The sequence below is a fragment of the Macrotis lagotis genome, chromosome X, assembly GCF_037893015.1.
Source record: "Macrotis lagotis isolate mMagLag1 chromosome X, bilby.v1.9.chrom.fasta, whole genome shotgun sequence".
Classification (NCBI taxonomy): Eukaryota; Metazoa; Chordata; class Mammalia; order Peramelemorphia; family Peramelidae; genus Macrotis; species Macrotis lagotis.
Window position 1 is genome coordinate 14,934,400 of NC_133666.1, and position 22,069 is coordinate 14,956,468.

The window sequence follows — 22,069 nt, forward strand, 5'->3', positions numbered from 1 at the left end:
AGCACACCAACAACTTGCCAACAACTCGCAATCCCTTTGACAGTGCAGTGTAGACTGCTTGCATCAGTATCCCAGTGCCCACAAATATTGATAGTCCAACAAAACAAACTCCCATATTGACCTTATCTGCAAATGGGTTTCTCATTCTGTATCTTGAGTCTATCACTGTTTTGTCAGGAGGCAGGCAACTGTTTTACCATCTAGCATTTATTTTAAGGTGAAGGTGAAATCTATAAAATTCTATTAACTTGAAGAAAAGCATAACCAATAGAGTCTAAGGCCAAGTGGGAGGGACTTTTGGATCACTGGCCATGACATGACCCTCTCCTACTCCAAAGGATAATTAAGAGTTCATCACCTCCATAATTACGTAAGCTAATTTTCTTTCACACACTTCTTCCCATTCACCACATCCTCACTCCATCCTCACCCCATCAGTACATTGTGCTGGATGTCTGCAACCCCACAATGGAGATATTCTATTATTCTGACCCTTTTAAAGATCCAACATTCTTTGGGGGAGACATAGGAAGCTTAATTGATAAGTTTTCCAAGCTAGAGTGAAAGAAACATTGGACTGACTGGGAGTAAGGGGTCTGGGTTCTTTTCCAATTTTGCCATTGGCTGGTCGAGTGACCTTGGGCAGGTTCCTTCTCCCCTTCTGTATAAAGCCAGGGCTAGATTCCGTGGACTCTCTCTGCTCTTTCAGCTCGGAGAGCCCATGTTGATGAAATACTTTAACCTTTTGGGTAAAGGACAGTGGGATAGATAAGAAGACAGATAGTGGTGTAGCAGACAGAGTACTGGATGTGGAACCAGAATTCAAATCCTGTTCTCTGATACTTAATAACTGTGGGACCCTGAATAAGTCACTCATTCTATTTAAGCCTTATTTTCCTTCTCTGTAAAAAATTGAAGGGTTGAACTGGGTGGCTTCTGAAGTTCCTCCAAGTTCAAGATCTCTTTGCTATGATTCTATAGCTTCTCACCAGCCCTTTGATCCCTACAATTAAATATCAAATAGTGTTAATAGAGTGAATTTTTTTTATTTCCTAGTAGAAATGAATCTCCTTACTTCTGTTTCTGATGAACATGTTGGTTACAGAGATGTCACTGTAAAGATTAGATCCAGATCTGTTATTTTTAGATTCCCTTGCCCCAGATCTGTCAATTATGTGGCAAGCTTTTGCATTCTCTATCACCGAAAATGGGCTCCTTGAGAGTCAATGGTTTTCAACCTTTTTTGGGCTCTCACCTATTTGAAGAATTGGGGACACGTTTTCAGGGCACTTTTTAAAATAGTTTCACAGAATCCCTTCTTTTTGGATACAGGTACAATCATTGGAAATCAAAAATGCTTGTCCCAAAGAAGCCCTGTTGCCCTAACTGTGCCACCACATGCTCTCACTGGCACAGGCAGCACAACCTAACTGAGCTAGAGAGAGAAAGGTCAAGAGGGCTATGCAAGTTTATGGAATGTTTGACTCTAATGTGATGGCAAGGACAGAATGTCTGGGGAACGATCAGATGGTTATTTAAATGGTCCAGACAGCTAACTTTCCATCATGGGTTGGGGGTGAAGAGTGGAGAGAATTTGTTTATGGGCTGCAGAGTAACAGGAATCTTCAGGGCCAGACAGGCATATTTGGCTGCAGGTTCCATGGGCTTTTTGTGACACTCCTCTTGTGTCTCTCTCTTGTTTGCATGGAACATAACTGACCAAGTGAACTTTCTCAAATGTCTGAACACCAAGAAAATACTCAGGCAGACACAGTACTCCTAACAACTACACCGTTAAGCACGGCCGGAAAGTTTTTATGATAAAGGAGGGCAGCTCTTTTATTTAATACCTGGGTGACTGTGAGCAGGTCAAGTCCTCTCAATGGACCTCAGTTTCCTCACCTGAAAAATACTGGATATGCACAACAAGGCAATATAGGAGGTCGTAACAAAAGCCCACTTATCCTAACCCTGTCACTGGTGCTCCAAATCAGATAGAGCCCAATGTAATCAAACTAGAGAGAGAAAGGTCAAGAGAGAATAAAGAAGGTTATGGAATGGTTGATCCTAACAAACAGGTAAAGAGTGACACTTCTGGGAAAGTCAGATATGAAGAGTACAGCCAACTGAAAATACAAAACACAAAGGGCTTTTACCAGCAACCATAAAAAGTCAAGACAACTTCCTCTCTTTCTTTGGGAATTCCAAGGAGGTAAAAGATACAAAGAAAGGTCCCATATACCTGAAAACACTTATAGCAGTACTTTTTTGTGGTAGCAAGGTATTAGACACCAAGTATATGTTTTTCCATTAAGGAATGACTAAAGAAGTATGGTACATTAATTTAATGAATATTATTAAACTGTAAGAAATAATGACTATCAGGCATTTAGAGAAGAATGGGGAGGACTTCTATGAACTGACACAAGCAAGGCTGAACTTAGAGAAAAGCACATCTAAAGACTACCGTGATGTAAGTGGAAATAATAATAAAAGGTATCTCTAAGCTCTGATTAATTGCAATGACCAATATCTAGCCTGGAGAACAGATTTGGAAGCATACACCCCTTCTACGAGTAGAGAAGTGGGAGCTAAAAATATGGAATGCTGTACACGCTAGCTCAGTTTTTCTGAATTGTCTGGCTTCACAGTTTTATTAGAAGGGAGGTGGGAAGGAGATATTAGGAAATGACTGGGGCTTAAATACAGCAAAAGTTGCCAAGTCCAAGACATATAAATGATAAAAAATAAAATAGTAAGGTTAGACCAGATGATCTCACAGGTCCCTTCAAGTTCTAAATTCCATAGTTCCATGATGCTATGACTACAATCTGGGGTGAGTTGGGGAATAGAGTTCATTACAGAAAGAAGACCAGTTGTCTTGATCTTTTATGGACTTGATTGCAAGGTCTTGGTGTTTTGTGCTCTATCTGACATATCGAGGATTCTATAAGTCTTTGAAATATTTCTACAAGAAACACTACTGTGAGGGATGTGAACATTTCCTCTCCCTTTTATGTGCTGACCTCTTTAATACAGATAGATAGAGAAATAAATGAGCTGGAAGTGGGGAGGTACATTTTCACTGTCTATATAAATTCTGCATAGTGTAAATGAAAAAAGAAATAATATATGGCCAAAGAATCAAATCTGATCAGGTTTCAGTGGTGTGATTATTATGAATGAATACCAACTTCAATCAAAGTTCATTCTTGCCCCAAATGTTTTAAGCACAGAATGTATATTTATTAGTCAGTCTGTTGAGCCCTGCAAAGAAAGGATGTGTGAAGCCATGGATGAGCTCTATTTTCATGCTACCTATCTGAACATTTAAGAAGTCTCTACCAAGCCACTTGCTGTAGGGAATATATTTCATACATACCCACACATGCTGGAGTTTCTCCCCACTGCAAAATTGATTCCTTAGTGAAATGTCCATATATGTCAACATAGACACCTTCATCTTCATAGGTGAGCAGAAGTTCTGTGCCACTAGTATTGGGCAAGATTATGATAGTATGTGGTTGAATGCTCCCCTGGATCTGAAACAATATTTTATAAGGATTTAGTTGACCAGTCCAACTAGTATCTACCCAGTGCCTACAAGGAACCTGCCAGTGCAATGAACATGAAGCAGGTTTACAGCTCAGGAAAGGGAAAAGAAACATCTGTTTCACAACAAGACCATGCTTTTTTCCTCCAGTCCTTGGAAAGAATCTCTTTCCTGCTATTATACTAGAGTTCATAAAATAGTCCTTGGTCAATCTTGCACTTTATTTTTTTTTATTTTTTTTTTAGGTTTTTGCAAGGCAAACAGGGTTAAGTGGCTTGCCCAAGACCACACAGCTAGGTAATTATTAAGTGTCTGAGGTCAGATTTGAACACAGGTACTCCTGACTGCTGGGCCGATGCTCTATATCCACTGTGCCACCTAGCCACCCCAATCTTTCACTTTATATTGATAAGAAATCCTGACTCAGAAAAAGTCAAGATGGCTATCATCCAGAAGAATCTCCTGAATTCTTTACAAACCATGGAAGGGGTGTCATTTAATTCAAAAAAGTTTTTTTTTCCCAAGCAAAGGGTAGCCAACAGCTTGTTGAGTCATCATAAAAAGATTTTAGGACAATGGACACCAAGCCTGAGTACACACCCTAAACTCACTCATTCTTCATTAACCAGTTAGAACCTAAGAAGATTTTCTCATCAAAGTAGAAACAGAATCTATACATTTTTCAAAGTGCACTAAGTTTAAAATATTCCATTCTTTCTAAAAGAGAACAACTTCAGTGAATATTTTATTTCCTATGTGATATCTGACTAAAGAAATGATTCCTATTATATATTCAGTAATCTATAACTATTGCATAAGGTCAAGAATTAAATGTGAGAGATTTTCTATATAGAAAAATCATCAACCTTCCATATCATTTACCATGAGAACTGAGTCACGAGAGCATATTCCAGCCTTGCTAACTCTCCTGCCGCACACAATAGCTATATGTAATAAAACTGAATTTCAGCACTACACAGCTTCCCAGGCAAGTATTCCCTCCCAAAGTAAACATCAAGCTTTTTGGTGCCACCTCCAAACAAGCACCATGGGAGAGGTTTCTCTTTTCCCAGCCCCATCCCTAACCCGCCCCCCCCCCCCCCGCCAATCCAAAATCCCGTGTACTGACCACCACAGGGAGGGCAGAAGCTGTCCTTGACAAACTGAGAGCACTCAGGCCAAGTGTTTGAGTCCATGTCTCGGCTGCTACTATCCGCAAAACTAAAACTGGGATCCAGAGGCGGAGAGTGATTTTAATGTGTTGCCTTGGTACTCCCATGAGCTATTGGTGCAGAGGAGAGGTAGAAGGGCAGGAAAGAGAGTTCAGGTGCTAGTGCAAGACCAAGAGAGAGTCGGTGGGTCTCGAAGCAGACATTTTCCATTCAAACTGAACTCTAGACACCAAAAGCTAAATCTTGTCTCTTCAACGGTCCTCTGAACAGGTTGGGGTCCCCTCAGAGAGGCACAGCATTTCTGATCCAGTAGCTTGAAGCTAACGGTTATTTTTAGGATGTTCTGCTTTACAAAGGAAGAACCCACAGGAATGACATCCACGCTCTCCAGAGAGGCCGATGATATTGGGGCATTCAGATTAAAAATTTATTTTGGTACATATGTGAGCTATCCTAATTAGGCTGGGTATCTGCTAGCAAAAGGAGTGATTTAAAAGGCTTAAGGATTAATTTGCTCCTCCCTCACTCTCCTATCTTAGATGATAATTAGAAAATGTTTCTTTCTGTTAGGATAAAAAAGAGCAAAAGATCCAGGGACTTGGAGTCAGAGAGTATTAGTGATTAGAATCACAGGACTTGAAAACACTCTAGTACAAGTCATTCCCATGTAACTCAGAGTCCCCTCTACAATATTAGCCAGTCTTGCTTAAAGACCTCTAGTGACACAGGGAGCCCCGACTATCTCTAGGGGCAGCCAGTTTTGCTTGTGGACTGCTCTGACAACTTTTTGCACTCTCAACCCATTGTTCTGTCCCAGTTTTGCTCTCTCGAACCAAGAAGAACAGGTCTACTCCTTGTACAGGACAACTCTTCAGAATTTTGAAGGTGACTAGCATGTGTTGATTCCCGAGTCTGATTTTCTGACCCTCAGTTCCTTCGGCCTGTCGTCCTGTGGCATGACCTCAAGGTCTTTCGTTTTACTGATTGTGCTCTTCAGGACATTGTGCAGCTTTATCAAGGATCTGGCTGAGATGTGGCACTTGGGAATGGAGATCTTTCCCCAGATGGAGCCTGATAGGTAGAATACAGCAGAACTATCACCTCTATCACCTGGACTAAAATGCCAGGATTCTTAATGCAAGTTAAGATTTTATTTATTTTTTGTTAATTAGTTTCAAATTGTGACTTTGATACATATTGACCTCGAGGAGGGTATGTCGCCTCTCTCAGCCTCAGTTTTCTCATCTGAAAAATGGGGATGATGATAATAGTAATAGCTTACATTTATAAAGTATTTTATGGTTTGCAAAATACTTGATATGTACTAGTTCATGAGAAGCTCACAACCATTCTGAGAGCTAGGTTCTGTATATGTCATAATGGCCATTTTACTGATGAGAAAACTGAGACTCAGGAACCCTGCTGCCAGACAGTTAATGAGTGTCAGAGGTGGAATTTAAACTCAGATCTTAAATTCAAGTCACACAACCAAGTATGTGTCAGAGGTGGGATCTGAACCCAGGGTTTCCCGATGGACTGACAGTCATACTGTCTCTCAAAAAAATCTCGGGGTAGCCAGTTGGCACTGAAGTGGACAGAGTGCTGGCCCTGGAGTCAAAAGGACTTGGGTTCAAATCTAACCTTAGCCACTCACCAGTTATGTGACCTGGCCAAGTTACCTAACCTCAAATGCCACTAAAACAAAACAAACACCCCCCCCCATTTTATTTATCCATTTTATTTTGACTGAGTTTACATACTGGAATGGGATTTGAAAAAAAAAAACCTGGCTATTATATCCAGATGTTCTTATGCCTTCACATGGTGGATATTGTATTAAAAATATGGATGGCACTCACTGCTTTAATCTGAGCTAAGAAGCAAACAGTAAAGTCACTTCTACGCCCTGTACTAATAGATGATCAGGAGAAAATGTTCCAGTGGGATAGAGAGATATGTCTTCAGGTATGCTATGGAGGACAAAGCCTTGGGTTGGTAGTGACCTAAAGGAAAGGGGATTCTTTCCATAGGAGTATAGAAAACTGCTACCCGCTAACCTGGAAAACTACTAGCCATAGTGCCCCTACTGGTAGCAGCCCTAAAGGGGTAAAGGAGGAAAAATGCTGACGCTACAGGCAGAGGTGCTAGGCTTAGAACCTAACTTTACTCCTTCCAAACTTTAACAATTCTTGCTCTAACCCTTCATTTCTTTCTCTGCTAATAGGTGGAGAATAATGATACCAGATGGGAGTAGGAGGAAAGCACATTGCATCCCTTCAACACTCTATAAGTGCAAGTTTCTTATTATTATCTTGGGTTTTTATACTTTCCAATGGGATTTATTATTCTTTTTTGTTATCTTGTTTGTCTCATCTTTTCCAATGATTCCAATAGTTCAGGGACAAGTCACTCTCTTGGGTTTTTTAAATTTCATGCTTCATATTCTATAGCTTAATGAACAGGTGGATAAAGCAACTGCTTTTTACAGTCATTATCATTCTTATTCCAGATTTGGAATTTTAAAGGTGTAGGAAATTCCTGATGAGGTAATCCCTCTACCAATATAGGTTGGCACCTTTTCTTCAACTTAATAGTCTTAGAGAATTGCCTGCGATACTGAGAGTTAAATGACTTGCTTAGAGTCACACACATGTCAGGAATAGAACCCAGGTCTACCTGATTCCAAGACCAGCTCTCAATTCACTAAACCAAGCTGTCTTATTATGATTTTTATTATGATTTTTGTTTGTTATTATAACAGTCACAGAACACAGGGACAAAGACAAAGTTTGGGGTTGCCAAGAAAACCTGGCCTAAGTGTGGCCACCCCTGCAGCTCACTACCAAGAAGGCTGTATCCTCATTTCTTGTTCTAGGAGTGAAGTGGAGGAATGGGCATAGGAGGGTGAAGATGGGGGCTCCTCTCTCCCAAACTTCCCCCCAAGCTTCAAAGGAGCTGTTTAGACAGTAGTTTTATGACCAAGACATTTGTTCCCTAAAAATTGCCAGGTCCGACTGAGATACTGAAAGCTTTCTACACCTTCAAAACCAATATTACTCAGGTATGAACTGATGGAAGGAAAACATCCCAGGAAATAAGACTATGGCAGTTGAATGGTTTCCCACTTACTGGGCATCTGCTGAAATACAAAGAAGGTTTAGCAGTTTTAATGAACCAGTCTCATTTGTATTGACTGAACATGGGCTGTTAAACATTAGCTATGCGTTGGACCTGGGGAAGCTCAGCTCTAAGATTCACCTGATGCTGCTCTGTTGGTCAGACGACATTCCATCGCCCACTGTCTGTTGCCAGTGAACTTACTGCCACTCTTTGGCTTCGGAACCCGTCCCCCAGAGACTGGCTGCTGGAAACTCCTGAAAAGACAGATAATCCCTTGCTGCTTGCTGACTTTTGAAAAGGGAAGACACAACTTACCTTACAGACCAGCTTTCTTTAGAGATCAACATATCACAGTTTGATTAAAGGTGTCTATGTTCATGGGGGTGAAGCATATGGGTGAGCTTGTGTGTAGATGCAGATGTGTGTGTATGTTTGGGGATCATGAATAGATCATGAAAGAGAATACTGACTTGCAATTGCCAATCCCTAAATTTCAAATTTGGTCCCAAATAATTTTTATTACTTATAACTGAGAGTTTCTTGATTATGGCTGTGGGCAAGGGTGACTAGGTAAAGCTTCCCCCCTATACTTTATGTGTTTAGTTCAAGAAAGTTTGATACCATTTTTTCTGAACATAGTATTTTGACAATTTAAATATCTAAGTATTAGTACTAACACCATATTGAATAAGTGAAAGAAAACATAATAAGAATTTTGTCCTGACTTTACAGGTTAACCCCTCATAAGGAAATACAGTTTGGAGACAGTGTGGCCCAAGAAGAAGGTATGTTGACCAGGGTGTCAGGACAATCTCAGTTTAAGTCTTGTCTATGGCTAATACTCCCTTCCTTGACCCTGAATCTTTACAATTTTTACATGTTCCAGGCAACTCTCTTTGATTATAAAACTTTAAGTTGCTAAATTGTCTTAATAGAGGTAATTTTCACGCTGGAAAATTCCCACACAAATAAATTCGGGGCTCTGCCCCATCTCCCCACCTCCCCAAAACAAATCCAGTTACTATGGAGAGAGTGATCCCTCTAACAACAGAGAGGCAGTGGGACCTAGTGGATAGAGCTTGGACTCATATTTGGGAAGAATTACCTCTCTTTCCCCATGATCATGGGCAAATTCCATAATCTTTCAAAAGATTCATTTTCTCATAGTGCTTTAGAGTTTGCAAAGAGTTTTAATCTTCAAAACAATCCTATGAAGTGAGTATTATCATCCTCATTTTACAAATGAGGAAAATGAGACCCAGAGAGGTTAAGTGACTGGCCCCAAATCACCCACCTATGAAGTGTTTAAGGCAGAATTTGGAATTCCAGTCTTCCTGATGCCAAGGCCAGAGCATTCTCCACTGTGCTACCAGCTCTCTCCCACATCTATGAGATCAAAGAGCCATAGGAATACTGAAGAATTACTAGGACAGGTCAGGGCTTCCAAGCTCTCCAGTGTCAAGGTCTCCAAGGTCTCCTTTGCTGAAGGGACATCAATTGTCTCATGTAGACCTTGGACTCACCAGAAGCCCACATGCTGGTTTTTCCGGAAACTTCTATTCATAATCTCACTTTGTGCAATAGCTGGTTTCCTGAAAAGTTATTTGTGTAAGAACTTCTGTAAACTGGATACTATTTTAAACACCCTAAGGGTTCTCTCCCTGGCTTTCTCTTAGGATTCTGTGGCAGCTTCTCCTCTGGCCCATTCCACTTGTCATTTGCAGCAGTTCCTAGTTTCTCCCCCTTGGCTGGAGGCTCCTTGAGAACAGAGATAAGGGTAAATCAGACCTCTAGTTCCCCAGCCTAGCACACAGTCGACACTTAGTAAATGTGTCCACATTGAATGAGATTGGACTGAAGAGAGGAATTCTCTACGGAAAGGTTCCTGGGATGTTCTCTTTGGAACACTGGAGCACTAGCCACCTCTTAGTCTGTAGAGTTGGGTTGAGTGGGTTTTTTAAAGCAGTGTGGGCCCAGCTATGTAACAACTACTGATTCCTAAAATACTTTCTTCCCTTTGACCTCAGAAAGGCAAGCTAAATTTTTTGAGGGTGGAGGAGAAAAAGCTGGTGCTTTTCATTTCAGATGCTTCTGATGGGTTTGGGCCCAGTCAAAGTTTAGGGGAGGAAAAGAAAGAAGGGCTTAAGGAGTATTATCTAGCTAGAAATGATTAAGAAAAGTCTCCATAGCTTGGCTTCCCTCCCCTAGGGCCTATAGCTTCTGTTTTCTATAACTGTTCCCTCTCTAAAAGGGGTTCTATGACTCTAATTCTCATCACTCAATGGGAGGGTTTGTCTTGTGGTAAGAGTACTGTATTCTTCATATCAAACCAGATAGACCTTGGTGTTTACAGTGAAGTATATATTGCCAAAAGAGCTGCAAAGAAAGAGAGGACAGGAGAAAAAATGCAGCACACGAATAAGAAAGACCTAGAAATGCAATAACTCAATCATTATTGGGACATCAGCTTGAATCCTGGAATGTTCCTTGGAGCTTCTGGTCTGATTTTTGCCTGTGTGTCTCCCTTGTCTCTTTGTTGACATTAATTCCTGATGTGAGAGAGGATTTTATGGGTGTTGAATGTGTAGTGTTTGCTGACCATTCTGCTTTGAATATCTACCTGTGGCTATATGTACGGGACATTTGTTGCAAGGTATCCCTCTGTCATTACAGTCATCTTTAAAATGGTTAATTCTGGTCAACCACAATCACAGCAAACCGACGCAACGTGGGAGTCGGCCTGGACTTCCAAGTCACATGGTCAGTGGTGAAAGGGGAAGGCTCTGGGGCCAAACTGTCAACTAGCTCAAGTTCGGAAATTTGGCTGCTTCAGATGTGGGTAAAACAGATTTTTAAAAAAATTTCAAAAGAAATCATTTCAACTGTGGTTTCAGCATGCAGGCCAAAGAAGATTGGGGGCATTCCGAACATTCTGGGTTTGACTTCAATCGGAGAGAGTCTGGAACCACTGAGGCTGGCTTCAGTTTTCCAAAGGGCCATAAATAAATCACTATGGGCTTGAATACAGAGCACAGAGGTACTTACATTGGATGGCGGCGGGCCTGGTTGATGATATCCTTGCTGCGGAATCTTGAGGTCGTTCTTTCAGGGACCTTAAAGATATAACCGAATATTTCAGTGCAATTCTCTGCCATTGGAAATCCAAGGCATTCATTTCAGGGTGACTGGTAAACTAAAGTACATGTAGACTTTATAAATCAGATGAGAGGAAGAGTGGTACAATGGAAAGAAGGATGGATTTGTAGTGAGAGGATCTGGTTCAAATCTCACTGCCATATTTCCTATGTACACTCAGATAAGGCACTTCCCCCATCCCTGGGTCTGTTTTCAACTTGGACTAAGCAGCCTTGGAGGGCCCTTCCAGCTCTAGGACTGGGATTGTCTGGGTGATCTTGAGCAAGTCCTCTTTTTACTCCTTTAACTTCAGTTAATACTACTTGTTATGGCACCCTTGGCCCATGTGAGGCTGTCCTCCTCTCATTCTTCGCTCTGTTTCTCCCTGACTGGGATGCCTGTTCCCCTCCTTTGTATCCCTCCCTTTCAAAACCTGGGTTTTTGATAAGTTGTTCAAGAATCCTTAAAGCCTTCTCTACCAGCTCTAATCCTTAGAGAATACTGCTTTAATTGATGTCCCATAGTGTTTGAGACCTGGACCACATGTGAATCCTTGCCTCTTTTGTATCAAATTGTCCCATACATGTGTAAATCTTCTCTTTCCAACAACACTGGAGGGTCTATACTTGTCTTGCAAATTCTACGGTATCTAGCATGGTATAAGGCACATGGGTCCTCCAGAAATTCTCTTGGATACTTCGTTCTTCTTCAGTTTAGAAAGGAGATACTAAGAAATGGGAGAGTTATTTTGCTTAGCTATTTTTTCTTGATTACAAGGGAGGGTTCTATTAGTAAAATAATGTGATTTTTTTTTTAAAAGACGAAAGCTATCACTGTAGAAACAGAATTTGGAATGTTTCAATGGTACCCTGGTGATATCAGGAGAAAGTGAAGAAAGCCTCTAGAATGTTGGTTGGACATGTGGAAGGGCATGGACAAGTGTGATCCAGAATGGGTAGGCATGGATGAGGTAAAATCTGCATTGCTAGGAAGGAACATTTGAATTGTTTATATAACAGAGACATTGGTATAGTTAAGGATCAATGAATCTATTTTTAAACAGCATTTGTTTCCCCCCCCAAAGTGTATTGAATGGAAATGACCATCTTCTGGGACATTATGGAAGTCCCCAGATATTTGCAGCACTCCCCCCCCCCTTCACTTTCTCTGTCATATAGATTAACATGAAAGGAAATTATATAATCATTGAGAAGAGGTGGTACCTTTGGAGGCTGATCTTCAGCAGGATACATGCTCCAAAAGACATCATCTTGCCCTGAGGTTTTAGGCCTGTTGGCCACATCTGAGAGGGAGTAGCTGTGGTGGTTGTCTTTACTCAGCCGAAGGTTCTCATTCTTCAGATATATCAAAATATAGGGAATATATATATATATATATATATATATATATATATATATATATATAATGTCATCACAGACTCAGTTAATGATCCATACTAAGATCATGACATAAATCTTACGGCATTTTTTTTAAAAACATGTCATTCCATACTATAAGACAAAATAATTCCTCATCTCAAGCAGCTGTTAGATCACATGTCTATCATTAGGGGAATTTCTTTGGAGGAAATAAATTAAATACAAACATGAACACCTTGGTGAAAATAAGATTTCCTTGACTCTGAAATATCAATACTGACTCTAGTATGCCACATTTTCAAAGTGCTTTAGAGTCAGGAGACCTGGGAGATGAGCATAGAGAAAAGATGGATGACAGGTCCAATGAAGACAGGTTTGCCCAAAGACAAACCAAGGCAAGGAGCTATTAGCCTAGTAATTCAAAGCTGGAGCGGGGCTTCCTGTTTAGTACCTGACTCCTGGTTTGAGCTTCAAAGACTGCAATATTTAGGAAGATGGAAAAAGATAACATTCTGCACAGAGTTCAGTATTTCCAATGGCTATATCTAAGGTAAGAAAGAATGTGACACAGAGACTAGAAAGCTGGCTTTGGAGTCAAAAAAGATGGGGGTTCAAAGTCCAGGTTGTGTGACCTTGAGCAAGTTACTTAATTTCCTCTCAGTGCTCCAGATCACTTACTAAGCCTAGAAGTTACACAGCACTCAGCACAGGAACTGTATCCATAAAGGAAGTTTCCTACACTAAAGAAATCAAGGTCAAACCAAAAAAAAATTCAGTAACTTAAACGAAGGCATAGGAGGCATGCTCAACAAAATTGCAGGTGACACAATATAATTAGAAAGGGATGACTAACACAGTGAGTGATCAAGTCAGGACCTGAAAAGATCTCAACAGAATAGAACGCTGGGCTAAAACTAATAAGATTAAACAGGGGCAGCTAAGTGGTGCAATGGATAGATCACCAGCCCTGGAGTCAGGAGGACTTGAGTTCAAATCTAGATTCAGATATTACCTAGCTGTGTGACCTAGGCCAAGTCACTTAACCCCACTGCCTTGCAAAAAAACAAACAAAAAAAAGTGGGTCTTGCACTTGGGTCCAAAAAAAATCAATTTCAATTTTTTAAGGAAAAGTTTCTGATAGTACATTTGGAGAGAGTACAGGATTGTAATTCAGAGGATCTGGGTTGGATTCTTGGATAAGAACATTGACTTCCTGTACTCTTGGGTAAATCAGTAACATCTTTGGGCTTAAATGAATAAAGTTGGATTTTAAGGTTCCTTTCATCTCTTAACCTATGCTCCTATGAATTATTTATCGAAAAAATGGAACTTCAGAGGGTAATGGATACATTATTAGATCATCATCTCTAAGGGAACCCTATATATCTTGTTTTAATCTTTCTCCTGAATGCCATTCTCACACCTGCCTGCTGTAGAAACTATATATCCAAAATGTAATTTTTCTCTTCCTTCCTAAATTCACCCCTCCTCAAAACCAGCTGTTTGAAGGTAGCAGAACAAATGTCAAAATTAACACCCAACTAGAAGAAAGGATTGAGATGAGAAAATTGAATATTCATTATGAAAACTCCAATCTGATATTTTAAAACTAATTGTAGAAACATTAACTATGTTTATCACCATTTTGAGAAAAGTCAGACCAATAGTTCCCACAATACAAGGAAGTTGAACATGGCCAGAAACTGCCTTAGATAACATTTGCTGTATAGAAACAAGACAGTCAAAGTAATCACTTAAAATACTAGTTCATTGTCTAACATTATGAGGGATGACAGAAGAATAGGAGAAGAACTGCCTCACAAAACTCTGAAAAGCAGAAAAGGCAAACAAGTCTGCGGAAAGCTGGACCCAAGAACCTCTATATATGAAACTAGAAGAACAACAAATAGATGCAAGATGGAATGAATCTGCCAGAATTTCTCTAGAAATCTATTTTCATCATCAATGACAATGGAACCTTTATATTTGATCTCTAGAAGCTTATTATAGAATGTGTGCTATGCCTCTGTACACAGTACCAGTGTTCTTGTGGCAATAGACTCCTGTACCACCTAGCCACCCCTGCTGGGAACAATTTTAAAGTAAAACATTCTTTTGGAAATTTTTAAGATCTTGAAAATGGACCCCAGAGTGCTTTTCAAATTGTTTCACCTTCACTAAAGGTGATATCTGTGTATATTTATTCAAGACCTGCACTTCTTCCTTACTCTGTTTTCCTCTATTGTCACAAGAGGACCTGAGTTCAAATTTGACCTCAGACGCTTAATAATTGCCTAACTGTGTGACTGTGGGCAAGTCACTTAACTCCATTGCCATAAGTAAAAAAAAATTTTTTGCTAGTAATGATAAGCCCAGAATTTGAGCTGAAGTAACATTATAGATAGACACTCAATCTACAAAGATGTATGGCATTCTAAGTTGGGAAGTCAACATAGAGGTGTTTTGGTGTCACAGAAACAAAGCTATTGAACATAAAACCTGCCTACCAACTCTTCTCTCACCAAAATACCTCCAAAACATCCGAAATCAACTCCTACCACAATTACCACCAATGAAAGAAAGAAAAGGAACAGTCAACTTTATTTTAGGAGTTAAACTGAGCTCATACCCTAGGGGAAAAGGAACAAGAGATTTTTTTTTTAATGAACTTGATCCTAAAGAAAACTCATGCAATTGAAACCCATAAAAGGGCAACCAATCAAAAAGCATCTAGCATTTGGGCAATGTGGGAAGTAACATTTGCCCTGATGAAAATACAGAAAAGTGAGAGAGTGAGTCTCTCTTTAAACCTCCAAAGTCCTTCCTTTAGTAATTGAGGAATGTTCATCATCCTATTGACAAGGAAAAGTCATACCTTTGTTATTCCTGTCCTCTGCAAAGCTGGTGTACAAGGACTAGAGTTACTGCCAGAAATCCCTCGATTATGGGGAGGGGAGTCATGGGCAAGGGCAAGGGTCCAACTCAAAGGTGTCTGGACACCCTCAGATTTTTTTGTTTTAGTGTCCACCTGAAAAACAAAACAGGAAAATGGGAATGAGGGTAAGGACATGGTGTTCCAAACATGTTTTTTACCATTCTTCTAATATCAATCTTTTAAATATGATCTTTTAAATATAAACTAAATATAATATAATATAAATCTTTTTCTTATTTATAAACTCAAAGAATTAAAATATATCTGAAATTAAAATGCCTAAAAGATCAGGCATCCCAGAGTACTAAATATTTACTCTGAACTAGATGCTTGGGTTCATCCCTAGATCAGGATAATCTGTAAATCCACAGATGATATTCATCATAAATCAGGGTTTCCGATGTGGGACTCTGATGGGACCATGGGAGCAATGGAGACTCTCTGCTCTAGGCCATAAACACAGTGCCCTCCTTCCTAAGAGGAAGGGTATCTTGCTACTTTATTAAAAATATATCTGATAGCCAAATAATGACAAGACCTACATGACACATTTACCCCAGGTAAATGATGGGAATTATCAACTATTAACTTAAAAAGCTCTATCTGTCTTCTGAAGTCCATATTAAGAAGATCACAAAACTCTGTTCTGGGGTTATGCAGCAAATTCTCCTCATCAAAGTAGACTACAATTCTCCCATAATGTTGTAACTTTCCCCCGTTTTTACCTTTCTACTGAAGGAAAAAATGCTAAGTTCCCAAATGTTATGTCTTAAGATAAGAATCAAAGGTAAGAATGACCTAGGACCAAACATGCAGACCAAACTTACTATCATCAATTTTTAAAAGTTGTCTTATGTTCTATATCTTTTTTTCTCTATTTTTTCTGGATTTTAGGGGGATTTGATTCTTCTTTCACAACAAGATTAATATGAATCTATGTTTAGCATGGTTATACATGTAGTAGGAGAGGGGGGAAGGAAGGGAGATTGGGAAAAAAATGTAAAACTCAAAACCTTACAAAAATGATTGGTGAAAACTATTGCTGTATGTTGTTGGAAAAACAAATATATAAAAATATAAAAAAGAAAAAGAAAATGCCAGTGGTTCAGCTGAGGACCACATTGTAATGCCCTTCACTCCTCACAGTCACATACCAGTGAGGATTCAAAACTAATGGAATAAAAGAAACATCAATCTTATGCCATTAAAATCAATCAACAGACATTATGGGACTATTATACACAAGTTGCTGTGCTAAGTTTGAGGAATATAAAGACAAAAATGCCTAAGGAGCTTTTATTGTAGTGATGGAAAAGTATTACACACACACACACACACACACACACACACACAAAACAGATACGAATAAAAAGTTTTAAAAAATTGGGATGCCCAGAAAAGGTCTCATAAAGAAGGTGGTGCTTGACCTGTGTCTTGAAGGAAACTAGGGATCCCAAGATGCGGAAATGAAAGTTGGAGATAGAAAAAGCATTCCAGGCCCAAGCAATAGGTGTCAAAGGGAGTTATAGCAGGAAAACTGGCATGGTTGATCCAAAGAGAATATGGAAGAATATAATGCATAAGAAGCCTGGAAAGGAAGCAAGGGACCAAGTTGTGAAGGGCTTGAAGTACCAAATGGAGGATTTTTTATTCGATCCTGGAGGTGAAAGGAAGTCATTGGAATTTGTTGAATAGTGGGTAGGAGGTAACATGGTAAAACCTGAACTTTGGGGAAATACTTTGGCAGCTTAGTGGAAGATTATTGAAAACAGGAAAGACATAGGTCAGGGAAACCAATCAGATGGATATTACCACCATATAGGAATGAGTTGATAAGGGCCAGCATCAAAATGGTGACTGTGAGTGGAGAGAATGGGAAACATAAAAGATTTCATGGAATTAGAAATGACAAGATTTGGGATATGGGATATGGGAATATGGGAAATGAAATGAACTTGTGAGTTGAGAATAACGCAGAGACTGTAGAGCAATTTGGGCTATGAATAGCATGTATACAACTCACAAAGGCAGAAATTTGGAGACTGTACACCAGGTACTGAGAAGATAGGGTTTTATATCAAACCAAATCTTCCAAAAGCATACTTACAATCAGTGTTTTGAAACTATCATGCAATTGCAATTGTACATGGTAACTAGAAAAGGAGTCAGGTTTTTCCAGTGAGTCTCATAGATAACAAACACCTAAATAATTGCCAGGAGAGCCATAGTCACCATCTGAACCGAGGAGCAGTAATTTTTTTTATCTTATAATATTCTTTACCTATGTCAGCACCATGGTCAGCAGTTTGCTGGCACTTGATATTCTGACTGACACACGGTCACTGCTACTTTTTGCGAACTTAACAATGACAATGATTCTCCAAAAATAAGGAAAAAAGTAACCTGGGAAAAAACAATTCAGAGCAATTATATCTGCCTTCTAGAGATGGAGGATTTTGAACTAATTATTTAACTGACTTGGGAAAGAGAAGAGAAGAGACAAAAAGAAATGGAGAAATAATAAAATAAATAAAAGAATGAAACCATGAATAATTTCAGCAAAATTCAAGAACTAGGGAAAGGGTAGGTAAACGGGAGTGGAGAAGGGGAGAAACATTGTGGAAACAGATTAATATTGAAGTGGTTCAAGAAAAACTAATCACAAGGACAAAGTACTAACCTTAACAGGAAGGGCATTTCAAAAAAAGCACATTGAAGAAACAAATGGAGGAAAACACAAGCACATCTAACATAAACGTAAGTATAAATGGATTTAACTATCCAATAAAATGAAAAAAATGACAAAATATATAAGAAAAAAACTTCAACAATGCTTCATATACAATGAACACAACTAAAAAAGAATCAAAATGAAAGATTTATAGCCTAAAGTTCACCCTGCTAAGTAGTAGGAAATGACAATTATAGTTACTAGGAAAATGTCAATAGGCAAGTTTATGTTATCATAATGCTCTGTAATATGACCATATTTGACCTCCAATTGAATGAATTTGCTTTGCACATCTATGATCAAAACATAACAGCTAGACCCAAATGAGATATGTTTTCAGGTGTTTGGGGCAGAGTCATAACAGATGAATGATCCCTAGAACTCATGAGTAATGGGAAGAAACTAACGTTGGGAGTGTTAGTGTGTCCTTAAGAAATGGTAACATGTGGAAGGCTATCTCACTGAGTTGGGTGAACTCAATCATATATGGTTCAGAAATCTTAGAAGAATGAACAGAAGCCTAAGGATGGGAATGGGGGTGAACTTCTAAAAATTTGCCTGTTGCCCAAATATTAGTGATCACCAGGAGTTTGCAATTTAGCTATGATTCTTCAACAGATCTCTACTCTTATCAATGTGGTGATGTATTCCATGGTCTAGAGCAGAAGTGTCAAACTGGTAGTATGTAAAACTTCCTAGTGTGACCAGAACCACATTAAAATATAATTGAGAAATGTTTAACAAAATAAAATAAAAATACAACATAATATAGATAATACTAATTTGTAGTTTTCTAAGTCAATATATGTCCTACAAGAATCTGTTTCTATTTGAGTTTTATACCAATAATGTAGATCAGCTTTGTAAAACTATTATCATCCAGCCTTCATCTCATGTGTTAAGAAAGGTTTTTTCCATTTTTTAAAATAAAGTTTTATTGTACAACTTACAGGTTTCCCAAAATGGACATTTGATGGTGGATTTGATTCATGGGCTATGTTTTGTCAGTCTCTGTGATTACTATCTATTCATGCCCTTTTGTATCTTATCTTCCCATTAGTCTTTCCTAGGTGCCAAAGGTCTGTAGTACCAGTGGAAAGATACTGGTTCTGGAGTAAGAAGACAAGGGTTGAAATCTTGCCTGTGATGTTAATTATCAGTGTAACTAGACAAATCAGTTCACCTCTCTGTGTCTCAGTTTCCTCTTCTGCAAAATGATGGGGTTGGACGAGATGGCCTCTGAGGTCCCTTCCAGCATTTAAATCTGGGATCCTTTTGACATTTTGTGGATAGCTTTATGCATTAACGAAATTTTGCAATATCTTTCACTTCCTAAAAAAGTAGATATTTATAAAATATAGGCCAGAAACCAAGATGGATAATTACCCTGATAGTTTGCTGATCATTCCTTCTCAGGTTCTGTCACTGTAAGAAGGCTGAATAGTCTGAACTGAACTACGTTTTCTCCTTAGAACATAAACAAAGTTTCATATAGTCCAACCCATTTTTATCTCATTGATACTGATTAGCTCAGACTGAGATTTAAGAGAGACCATCCCTGTGTCTCTGACTCCACCTACTTTGCAGACAACTTGCTTTTAAGGTCACAGGCGATGTTTTGAAAATAAATATTGATTTGTAAATGAGAAAATTCAAATTTTTTCCAATTCTTTCTTTAGCCAAAACCTTCCTGAGACAGAGCATTTGCTCATTATTAAGTTATGCTTCAATCAGGATGACATTTTCCTTTTTGTCAGGATCCATGGGCCCTGGGATTTAGGTTTATCTGTATTATTCTGGTATCATCTATTTTGGGTTCAGGATACTTTTTGTCAACTGATGAACAAAGCCATAATTTCTACAACATGGCCTGATAGCTACATTCAAATTTTGATGTAGGAAAGTTCAATATAACATATTTTTAAAAAATTAGAGCTTATGTTCTGATAACCACAAAAATGTGATTGCTCCTTTCCTGCAGAAAAGTTGTTGGTTAAGCAGGATGTTTTTTTTTTTCCTAGTCACTGGCTTGCCAAATCTGTCTATACATGGCATCATATGGAATATACATCTAAGGTCACTGACCCCAACACCCTCTTTTTAAAGAGGAAAAAAATTAAGGCCCAGGAAGTAAAGTGATTTGCACAAGGTTAGACAGGTTGGCAATGGTAAGAGTCAGGATTCAAACCCAGGTCCTCAGGACCCAAAGCCAGCTCTCTTTCCATTGCACCATACAACCTCTTGACATGCCAGGAAACAGCTGGATGAGAAACAAAATAATGCAGCTAATCTTCCAGATGTTTTGGTAATCAACTTATCTCTAAACCTATCCAGATGTTTAGTCGTCAAACATCTGGATGGCCGCCTGCGTTTTTCACTTTTCATCCTGGTGTTTGGCATCAGATAGTCTGAGCCTAAGCTCCTTTATTTATGTCCAGGGATTTGATTTCTCAGAATTGTTGACCCTGGGAAGTAGATGCAAAAAATAATATAAAGGCAGAGATATTGTGTGATGAACTCAACTGGTTACAAAATTCCCAGAAAAGATTACAGATAGAAACAAGAAAGATAATCCCTATTTTGGACAGGCAGCGCTTTGTCTCAGAAATGAAATATATATGTTTATATAAATATACAAATATACGTCAGTGAAAACACTGAACATATGTAGAGAGGCCCTTAATGCTTTCAGTTTCTTTCTCCTCCTCATTCATTCTGAGCTTCTATGAGAAATAATAGTCTAAAAAAACCCCAAAATAGTAACAGCTAAGGTATATGAACACATGTGACTTTGAACCAAGGCAGATACAGTTGATCTTTTATCTGAGTGATCACATCTGGGTGATTTGATCATTTGCCCTCAGGTAGCGTGAGAAGACCACTGTCATAACTAGGTATTATTACCTGAGACCAAGAGCAAACACATCACTGAACAAGACTTCAAGGAAGATGCAGTGTCCCCTTTTGTCAAAACAACTTCTACCAGAAGTTAGAATTTACAGTACAATAATCATCATTAACTTTAAAGTAAATTTTTTAGTATCACTGAGAAAATATGTAATAGAGATTTTCCAGGGGAGGACTTCATAGCAGCAGTGACTAAGGAAAAGAAAAGGCAATGACCTGGGGCTCTGATATGATCAGAGATGAAAAGCAAATCTTCTGACACATCATCAACACGGAACGCATACTTGTCCATGGGGAGGGAGGTACACATAGACTACTCTGAATTCACATATTCTCAGCTGGTTCATTGCCCTTATGATATTTTTGGAAAAATATTTATCTAGGAATGGGAATTCAGGTCATGACCATGCTATATTTCATGCACAAGAACAGAACATATTAACATTGTGCTCTAATTGACTAACAGAATTTTGAACTCCAGATCTCATCTTCTTTCCAGGCTACTGAGCTCTACCCTCTACCTCTGTACCCAAGCAGCCAACTTGGAAACCTGAAATTATGATTGCTGAATTCATCATATCTAGATGCCCTCAGATCCTTTGCACTGCCTTCTGGTTGGCTGTCTTCCAGACATGTTCCTCCTCCCTGTTCAAATCACACAAACACATTCCTAGAAAGGATGTTCAAATTTATGGCTCCATTTGTTATCTCTCATGTTTTCTGTTCACCACTCCCCTATGTGAATTATCTTCCCTTATTATATCTTCCCATCTTCCCTGATGCAAGAGAATGTCTCCTTTTTTATATTTGTAGTGCTAGCACACAGTACAGGTTCTAGAACATAGTGGACACTTAAAAAATGCTTGCTTCTTCTCTCCCTCTCTCCTTCCTCCCTCCTTCCCTCCCTTCTTTCTTTTCATAAGCCTGTTACTGCAGACAAGAAAGAAACATAGTTGGAAATAATGGCTTTTACCCAGACCCTACAACAGTGGTTCTCAGAAATTATGCAATAAAGCTCCATTCCATTGCCTGAAACTTCCCCAGTTATGCCTTCAGATTTGGCCTAAGTAGGGTCCTAATAGCAACTCCAACAGAGAAGACACAAAGCCCCTTCCTCCTCTAGGAGTACTGGGGTAG

At 39.1% G+C, this 22,069-nt stretch overlaps 1 protein-coding gene across 1 annotated transcript in view; it reads right to left on the reverse strand.

The window, feature by feature from the left end:
• Positions 1-6,475: 6,475 nt before the first annotated feature.
• Positions 6,476-22,069, reverse strand: part of LOC141502592 (uncharacterized) — a 160,083-nt gene continuing 144,489 nt past the window's right edge. The window contains exons 14-17 of the mRNA XM_074207402.1: positions 15,235-15,387; positions 12,204-12,335; positions 10,891-10,958; positions 6,476-8,099 (exon numbers count right to left, since the gene is read on the reverse strand). Coding sequence (XP_074063503.1) covers positions 7,973-8,099; positions 10,891-10,958; positions 12,204-12,335; positions 15,235-15,387 — 480 coding nt within the window. The 3' untranslated portion in view covers positions 6,476-7,972. The remainder of the gene's footprint in view (positions 8,100-10,890; positions 10,959-12,203; positions 12,336-15,234; positions 15,388-22,069) is intronic.